Genomic DNA, 10,203 nt, shown 5'->3' with positions numbered 1-10,203 from the left:
TCAGGAATTGAATATTGAAGACCTATCTTCAAGATAGGTAATCAATATCTGATTATGGGGGTTAAACATCCAGCACCCCGACTAATTAGTTATTTAAAGAGGTTGTAACACTTATACATTGCATAAAAGCTATGCTTGGCATTGGTCAGTCTTATTCACTGAAATGAGGCTGAGCTGTACAAAGGCCATGTGACTGATGTTTGTAGTGACACAGGCCTAGGAAGAAGCTATCTTCAAACAGCTGACCGTTTGGGGTCAGATCTCCACCGATGAGATATTGATAACCTATTCTGAGGATAAGTCATCAGAATGAAAGTTCCAGACAACCCTTTTAACATAATTTAAAGTAACTATTGCTGCAGAAATAAAATTACAGTTACTTTGTGTAAGAGCTGTAGATGTGTATTAGATGTAGGTCAGACAAAAATACTGTGTGTAATCTGTATATATTAGTTTCTCTAAATGTTACATGATGGGTTGTTTTTTTTATTTATAGAAATGATATCAGTGATGAGAAGAGAAGAAGCAGGTAAGATTACATTACCACTAAACCTGCTCTAGCTTAGCTATTATTGCATATCCCTGCTATTGTATGCTTGCTATTCTTTGTCTATTTATGAACTCCTGAAACAGGGTGAAGTGTATAATGTCATCTGGCTGCCTTTCCTAGATGCAGGCGACATGCATGTTGTAGTCCATATTGGTTGTTGGGAATGTTCTTTCACAGAAAGATGGTTTATGGACTAATGACTATTGAACAAAAATGCCAAGCACAGTTGGTTTCTTTCCAGATGATGACAGTATGTGATCTGTTGGCTAAAATTAAGTTCTTTGTCAAAATTCACTTTCCAACTGATCGTTTTAGTTGAAAATATCCATTTTGATCAACCTTAGAGAGAGTTTGTATGGACACCTACATAATACTCAGGAATTAAAATTCTTGAAACTTCATGGCCAAGCGCATCCAAAAACTAAGAATCATGTTGATGAATTTAAGGGAAAGCAGGTTTCAGCTGCTTTCACTTCTGACCCAATTTTTAAAGTCTATATCTTCCAATGTATAATCCTGGTCTTGTTTTAAAGCTTAGATTATCAGCTTTCAAACAAGATTAGGCTCACATCTCCACGTGCTACATAGCCTGAGATATGAAGGGTTAAAGTAGCCCTCTCCCCCTTACCCTACTGCCTAAGCTCTGTTCAGGCTGAATTGTTAGGTCCATTTCTCAAAGCACGAACAAAGCTTGGGCAAAACTGAGGGTTAAAGTAAAAATTCACTAAAAAGGATGATCCACTATTCTTATGTAACAGACAAAGTGAGATGAAGTCTGATCTCAGACCACCAATGAATTCCAGAATGAAAAGGCTGTATATACAACAAACCCCTTTGGCACTGCTCAAAGATTTCTGTTACATTCTAAGCAGTGCCACAGGATTTGAATGCTGTAAGGAGCCCTTTCATTCTCTAAATCAGTGGTGGGCTGGGAACATAGGTGTAACCAAAATGACCTTTGTGTATATATATATATATATATATATATATACTGTACATATAACACATCAGAAGATCATTTTCACTGGATTACCCCTTGTAATTTTAACCCCTTAAGGACCCAGGCATTTTTTACCTTAAAGACTAGGCTGTTTTTTTGAAAATGTGTCACTTCATGTGGAAATAAGTTTGGAGCAATTTAAGTCGATATATTTCAACAAAACTTACAGAACATTTGAAAAAATTAGCAATTTTTAAAATTAGAATTTCTCTGCTTTTAAGATGGATAGAGATATCTCAGCAAATTGTTATTACTTCACATTTCCCATATATCTAGTTTATGTTGGCATCATTTTGCAAGTGTCATTTTAGAACCAATTTTAAATATTTTCATGAAAATTTCCAAAACCCAGTTTTTTAAGGACCAATTCAGTTTTGAAGTCACTTTGTGGGGCTTATTTAGTTGAAACCACCCATAAATAACCCCATTTTAAAAACTACACCCCTCAAGTTATTCAAAACTGAATAACCCTTTACATGTTCCACAAAATTTAAAGGAAAATAGAGGCCAAATTTCAAAATGTACCTTTTTTGTGTGCAGATTTTACATTTTAATCAATTTTATCCATAAAGCAGCACGGGTTAACAGCAAAACAAACCCAAATTTTTATTGCCCTGTTTCTGCAGTTTACAGAAACACCCCATTTGTGGTAATAAACTGCTGTATGGGCACATCGCAGGTTCATAATGGAAACTGCACTATATGATTTTTGGAGAGCAGATCTTGAAGAGAACCTAAAGTACCCCTACAGTAGAATCCCCCCAAAAGTGACCCCATTTTGGAAACTACACACGTCAAGTAATTTTTTGACCTCCACAGCTTTTATGGAAGCAGGATAAAAAAAAGCATGCAACTCTGCCATTGCTTTTTAAGCCTCATAGGCCTCAGTAGCTGCCAGTCCCCAAGGACTTTGCAAGGCTTGGGGCTGCCATGGCAACCATCGGGACCCCACCATCGCCCCCTCCCTCTGCCAACCTCCTATATGCCGCAGCATTGATTGAAGCATATAAGGGGTTAATTCCCTGGCATCAGTGTTTTCACCAATTCTGGTGGATACAGCAGGAGCCCGGCTGTTAGTAATAGTAATAGTAAGGAATGGCCGGTTAACCGCAGGACAAGAATGCTCGTCCTAATGCGTTACGTACCGGCTAGTTAGGATGACAATTCTTGTCCTGCGTCGGCAAGGAGTTAAATGAATTGTCCACGATTAAAAAAACATTGCTGCTTTGCTCCAAAAACACCACACCAGTCCTATTCACTTCAGTGGAGCTGAACTACAGTATAAGACAAAATCCATGGACAGACATGGCACTGTCTGTGGAATAAAGTAGCCATGTTTTTCTAATCCTGAGTAAACCCTTTAAAGGTCTTGTCCAGCTGTATTTTTTTTTATATATGGCTCATAGTGGGTTAAAAAAAAGAAGAAGCTATGCTTAGCCTCACAAATCCCCTTCTTTCTCATTGCCAGCACTTACCAGTCCCTCTCCATTTCCTAGTTCTGGCTCAACATGAGGGAAATGACTGATGTCTGCTCAGCCAATCATTAGCTGCAGCAGTGACCCACCTCTACCAGTAATTGGCTGGGGAGGCTTTTCATGGCACTTCCTGAATGTACAGCAGATCCACTATCAGAATGTGGAGAGAAGTCTGAACTGGTAAGCCGCAGAATGGCAGTAGTGGGGGATTGTAGAGGCTGATGGATGTGCCGCAAGCCCCAGAGGAGCTGGAGTGGAAGATGGGAGTGGTAGTGGCTCTTGCTGCAATAATTATTCACAGTGGCAGTCCTCACACCAATGCTCCCTAGGGCCAGGCCAGTAATAGGATGGCACACTGTTCTTCCCTCTGGACACTTCCAGATGTTGGGGATCCTGCCTCATGATAGCTTGGGTGCCACTGGTGTTATGAGTGTTTTATAGGTGCAAGGCAAGAGATGTAGATGTTCCAGCCGGTGTTGGAGTTAGTAACAAGGTCTGTTGTAGAAAATAAACAAGTGTCTCTTTACTAAAGTGCAAAATGGGAGTTGTACATCCATCGGTATCAAACTTACATCCAAAACAGTTCCAAACAATTGACAAATCTTGAAAATATTCCAAGATAGCAATGTATGAATATAGGCCAGAATGAGGAGCTACATGGAATGAAATATAAACTTCTTAAGTGCTTTATTCACAACCATACAGGTCAGTACTTCTCTGTAATGCCCTCCATGATCCCAGGGCATACTTTTGAGTGAGTAAGAGAAGGTTAGGAAGCAAATTCTCCTCTACTTTCTGTCTGTAGTAGATGGCAGCTAGTCTTCACCCATCATGTCTGAGAGAACTGCAAACTACACATTCAGCGTACACAGCAGAAAACTGCTAACAATGCCAGATAAAAGTGATATAATGGCCAGAAATTCCTCATTGTTATCCCTCATGTTTGTACACTGTACTATTGATTAATACAAAGTTTATTGAAAGGTTAATGAAGCTTTATGCATGTACAGTGGCATGCAAAGATATGGGCACCCCTGGTCAGAATAACTGGAATTACTGTTACTTTGAACAGTTAAGCAAGTTGAAGATTAAATGATCTCCAAAAGACAAAGTTAAAGATGACACATTCCCTTTGTATTTTAAGCAAAAACATTTATTTTTTATTTTCATCTTTTATATTTTCAAAATAACAAAAAAGGAAAAGGGCTTGAAGCAAAACGTAGAGCTTCCTCCATGATTAGTACTTAGTAGCACCCCCTTTGGCAGGTATCATAGCTTGCAAATGCTTTTTGTAGCCAGCAAAGCAATTCTTGTTTGAGGGATTTTCATCCAGTCTTCCTTGCAAAAGTCATTCAGTTCTGTGAAATTACTGGACCTTTTTGCATGCACTGTTTTTTTGAGGTCCATCTACAGATTTTCAATGATGTTCAGATTAGGAGACAGTGAGGGCCATAGTAAAACCGTCAGCTTGTGTCTTTTGAGGAAGTATATCGTTGATTTCCAGGTGTGTTTAGGATCATTATCCATTCATAGAAGCCATCCTTTTTTCAACTTCAGCTATTTCATAGTTGATGTTATGTTTGCTTCCAGAATTTGCTGGAATTTCATTGTATCCTTTCTTCTCTCCACCCGTAAAATATTCCTCAGGACATCGGCTCCAACAAACCCCAAAGCATGTGTTAGTCCAGCGCTCTGCGACTGCGCTGCTGGCCCTACTTGCAGGCACCTCCAAGGTATAGCTGGTCAGTGGCACAGTGGGTCCACATCCGGTGGCATAACAGCATGATGGATCCACTCCCATGCTTAATAGTTGGAGAAGTGTTTCTTTTCATGAAATTCTGTTCCCTTTTTCTCCATACATACCTTTGCTCATTGTGGCCAAAGAGTTTTATTTTAACCTCATCGGACCACAGGGCTTGTTTCCAAAATGCATCAGGCTTGTTTAGATGTTCTTTTGCAAACCTCTGACACAGAATTTTGTGATGAGGACGCAGGAGAGGTTTTCTTCTGATGACTCTTCTATGAAGGCCATATTTGTGCAGGTGCCACTGAACAGTAGAACAATGTACCACAACTGCAGAGTTTGCTAAATCTTCCTAAAGATCTTTTGCAGACAAGCGGGGGTTCTGATTTGCCTTTCAAGCAATCCTTAAAGCAGCTATATCTTGTTAAATTCTAGTTAGTCTTCCAGAGCTTCTCTTGCCTTCCACTTTTCTTGTTAACTGACATTTCTTAATTATGATTATTCTTAATTATGCTCATTATGATTTTTCCTATATATGCCTTCTTGCCCTGTTGTGAGCCAGTCTTCCAGAGCTTCTCCTGCCTTCCACTGTTCTTGTTAACTGCCATATCTTAATTAGATTTTAAACTGAGGAAATGGCAACCTCAAATTAGCTCAAAAGGTGCAAGCTGAAGGCTTTTCCATGGCCCTCACAGTTCCTTGATCTGAACATCATTGAAAATCTGTGAATAGACCTCAAAAGAGCAGTGCATGCAAGACGGCCCGGGCATCTCACAGAACTGGAAAACTTTTGCACGGAAGAATGGATGAAAATCTCTCAAACAAGAATTGAAAGACTCTTGGCTGGCTACAAAAAGTGATTACAAGCTGTGATACTTGCCAAAGGGGGTGCTACCAGGTACTAACCATGTAAGGCTACTTTCACACTTGCGTTAGGAGCGGATCCGTCTGGTGTCTGCACAGACGGATCCGCTCCTATAATGCAAACGCTTGCATCCGTTCAGAACGGATCCGTTTGCATAACCATGAACAAAAAAAAAAACGGATCCGTTTTGACTTTACATTGAAAGTCAATGGGGGACGGATCCGTTTGAAAATTGAGCCATACTGTGTCATCTTCAAACGGATCCGTCCCCATTGACTTACATTGTAAGTCTGGACGGATCCGTTTGCCTCCGCACGGTCAGGCGGACACCCGAACGCTGCAAGCTGCGTTCAGGTGTCCGCTCACTGAGCGGAGCGGAGGCTGAACGCTGGCAGACGGATGCATTCTGAGCGGATCCGCATCCACTCAGAATGCATTAGGGCTGGACGGATCCGTTCGGGGCCGCTTGTGAGAGCCTTTAAACGGATCTCACAAGCGGAGCCCCGAACGCTAGTGTGAAAGTAGCCTAAGTTGTCTAAACTTTTACTTCAAGCCCTATAACTTTTTTGTTTTTCGGAAAATGTAAAAGATGAATAAAAGAAATAGTTTTTTGCTTAAAATACAAAGAGAATGTGTCATCTCAAACTTATGCCTTTTAGAGATCGTTTAATCTTCAACTTTCTTAACTGTTTACAGTAACAGTAATTGTAACCAGGGGTGCCCAAACTATTGCATTACACTGTAGATACTCTTAGTTCTAAGCCTTAATCCATCCCTTCTTTCCATGTGCATACAGTTTTTTATGTTCATGCTCAGATGGTGCTTTCTGAAAATTATAATAATGGATATCTTCCTGTGAAACTTTTTCAAGTCACCTAACAGAGACATCTGTGGTGTATTAAAGATCCTTGTCCTTGTTTGTGGACATTTTCTTATATATTAATTAAATGCAGAGGGCCCACAGGGGATGTTTTTCAAAGTGATTCCTCTTCATGTCTGCGCTTGTTGCTTAGATACTCTTCATAATAGAATGTAGATGGTTACCAGAAATACAGCTACAATCACCTTGTCTGGACGCTGAGGGTGTAGATGAGAAATTGTGCATGGTGCACAGCATTAGGCTATTGTCAGTATATTTAAGTGTCTGAATAACTTGTGTTTTGTGTAGAATGTAACAGAGAAATGAGAAATTCTAATTTAAAGAAAATCTGTTCAATACAAAATGATCACTTTCATCTCTAGATCTTGGCCATTTGTGCCATAGAGACAGACCTTCCAGTGGTGCATGAAAAGGTTCTCAATAAACAATTGGCATGATCCTGCATAGCTCCCACATTCACAGTCACAAGGTTAACCCCTTAGTGACCACCCATACGTGTTTTTACGGCGGTCACTAAGGGGCCTTAGGCTGGGCTGCCGCGTTTTTACGGCGGCCCAGTTTAAGCGCTGCACGGCTCCCCAGTGCAGCGGGGAGCGCGGACCTGGCTCTCACATGAGAGCCGGGTCCCTGCTCTAACAGCCCGGAACGGCAGGAGTGCCGATCCGGGCTGTTTAACCCTTTACATGCCGGGCGCAATGGCGCCCGCTGCATGTAAAGTGGTGACAGAGGGAGCGGACTCCCTCTGTCTCCCATCAGCACCCCGAAAATGCGATCGCGGGGTGCTGATGTGCTGGGAAGCTTACCTTGCTTCCGATCAGGGCCCCGAGCCTTTCTTCCGTTACTTCCAGCAGGCTGTGCCTCTCTGGCGCAGCCTGCTGGTCAATGTTCGAATAGCATTGCTATTGAAATGCAATGCATTATAGAGATAATGCATTACATTTTAAAAGCAATCAAAATACTGTATATTATAGTCCCCTTGTGGGACTATTAAGTAGTAAAAAAAATAGAAAAAAAATACACATTTATTAAATAAAAAAAATTCCATAAAATAAAAAAATATGTTTTTTTTTCCATTGAAAATACGCTTTTCAATGAAAAAAATTGCAAAAAGAAAATATCCCCCATATGTTTGGTATTGCCGCGTCCGTAACGACCGGGACTACATAAATATTACATAAATTATCCCCTATGGTGAACGCCGTAAAAAATAAAAAATAAAAAAAGACTGAATTTCAAATTTATTCTTAGTTTCCACCGAAAAAAAACGTAATAACAAGCGATCAAAAAGCGCCATTTACTCCAAAATCATACCAATGAAAAATACAAGTCGTCTTTCAAAAATCAAGCCCTCACACAATTCCATATAAAAAATAAAAATAAAGTTATGGGTTTTGTGAAGTGGCAATGCAAAATTATTTTTTTGGTTAATAAAAGGTGTTTTATTGCAAAAAAAGTAGTAAAACGTAAACAAAATTATAAGTATTTAGTATCACTGTAATCGTACTGACCCAGAAAATAAAGATATTATGTTATTTGTACCGAAAAATGAACGCCAAAAAATGTATAATGTAAAAACGCAGTGGCAGTATTGCTATTTTTCCCTATCTCCCTCCCAGAAAGAGTTAATAAAAGTTAATCAGAAAGTTATGTGTACCCCAAAATGGCGCCATTAAAAACTACAACTTGTTCCGTAAAAAACAAGCCCTCATGAAGCTATATAGATGAAAAAATAAAAAAGTTATAGCTCTTGGAACGAGACCATAAAAAAAGGAAGAAAAACGCTTGGTCATAAAGGCCCAAACAGGCTTGGTCACTAAGGGGTTAAAGGGTTTTCTGGGACAATAATTTTGTTGGGAGAGATCATCACTATTTGATTGGTGACTCCTGCCACCTCCCACAGATCAGCTGAATGAAGGGGATGCAATGCTTTAGTGAGCAATGTGCTGTCTTCTTTGTTTACACAAGCACAGTGTCATACATAGAGTTTTAGCTGCGCCTAGTGCTGAAGCTCACTCCCATTCAAGTGAATGGAACTGAGCCACAGTTCCAGCCACAACCACAAGTACAGTATTGACACCCCCTTCATTCAGTTGGTCAGTATCAGAGCTGGAAGTCAGACTCATACCTCTCAAATATTGATGAATAAGGTCATTGATATTAAAATCCTAGGAGACTTCTTTAACAAACAAAAGATTTTGCTCATTATGATTTTTCCTATATAGTATATGCCTTCTTGCCCTGTTGTGAGCCAGTCTGGAATTGATTCAACTTTTATATGATTTTCTTTTCAGTTACATTATTATCTAGTTCAGAAATAATACTGATATTTTAATCATCAAGCTAAACTAATTTGCTTTTCCAAATCTACTAATAATTGTATACAAGTTACCATAGTAGTGATATAGGGTAAAATACAGTACATCTACAGAAAATGATATTGTGAATTCTTTTGGAGGGTAAAAAATAATAGCCTTCCTAAAATGATTATCTCATTACATACACACCATTCTCTTCTATTTTTTCTCTGTGCCCCCCATGGCACTCTTTGCACCCCTTGTTGTCTCATTCTGATGGTGATTGACTGCTACAATAACAATATGGATGTTATCTCATAATCCAGAAGTGTGCCAAGGGAGGAGAGAGGTGCCAGGGGAGTGATACTTATCATATTTTGATACTCCAAAAAAACATTTTAACCTTTTTAACTGCAAAACTGATCTTTTTATAGTAAATAACATAAGAAAGTTGCGAATTACAAAAAAAGAAGCAAGAAAATAATAGATTGGATAAAAGGCAAAAGACAAGGGCAATACAGTCTCTACAATAGTTTTCTTCAATTTTCTTTCAATGGAAGAATAAAATCATTTGAGCTTGCAATTTAAGAGGTGGGAGTAGTGGTTGTGTTGTGGCTTCTTCCATCATATTATAGTATACTGTATGTACATATATTCTGGAGTAGACTTAGAGCTATCCAGTTCAACTTATTATTATTATTATTATTATTATTATTATAATATGTTTTGTCAATACCTTTACTTCATTTTCCCATTTTTACAAGAGTGAGTCATTCCTTCTATGTTCACACATGATAACATCTCCAGTATTTGGGTTTGATGAAATGAGCTGAAAAACATTTTACCTTTGATCATACCAACTGTTGTCATACATATGTTTTCACTTCCAGATATTCGACTAGTGAATGGGGAGAACCACTGTCAAGGACGAGTTGAAGTTTTTTATAATGGGACTTGGGGAACAGTTTGCGATGATGACTGGGACATTGTAGATGCCAATGTAGTTTGTCGACAGCTGGGATGTGGTCAAGCCATCGTTGTGACTCACCGACTTTCATTTGGCCAAGGCACTGGACCTATTTATTTGGACAATGTGGACTGCAAAGGGACAGAATCAGTGCTGAGTCAGTGCAGGAGCCTTGGATTGGGGATTCATAACTGCTACCACTATGAGGATGTCGCCGTCGCCTGTAATGGTAAAAAGGTTTGGTTCCGGTCTGTCATGGAAAATGGTTAAAAGGCTGATTGCTTCTTTATATGTAGACAATGTTAATGCATAATACATATGGAAATGTATTTCCAGTTACTTTCAACCTGATTGGTGGTTATATGTACAGTAAATATGAAAAATATAATTAAAGGGGTCCTTTGGGACTTAAACATTGATTGCCATCC

The 10,203-nt window shown here is 39.3% G+C and overlaps 1 protein-coding gene across 1 annotated transcript in view; it reads left to right on the top strand.

Annotated features, from left to right (window-relative positions):
• Positions 1-510: 510 nt before the first annotated feature.
• SSC4D (scavenger receptor cysteine rich family member with 4 domains) overlaps positions 511-10,203 on the top strand; it is a 31,624-nt gene continuing 21,931 nt past the window's right edge. Inside the window, exons 1-2 of the mRNA XM_040422278.1 lie at positions 511-529; positions 9,699-10,004. Coding sequence (XP_040278212.1) covers positions 511-529; positions 9,699-10,004 — 325 coding nt within the window. The remainder of the gene's footprint in view (positions 530-9,698; positions 10,005-10,203) is intronic.

This window comes from Bufo bufo, chromosome 3 (genome assembly GCF_905171765.1).
Source record: "Bufo bufo chromosome 3, aBufBuf1.1, whole genome shotgun sequence".
NCBI classification, from domain to species: domain Eukaryota; kingdom Metazoa; phylum Chordata; class Amphibia; order Anura; family Bufonidae; genus Bufo; species Bufo bufo.
The sequence above is the reverse complement of the archived record's forward strand: the minus strand, read 5'-3'. Positions and strand labels throughout refer to the sequence as shown.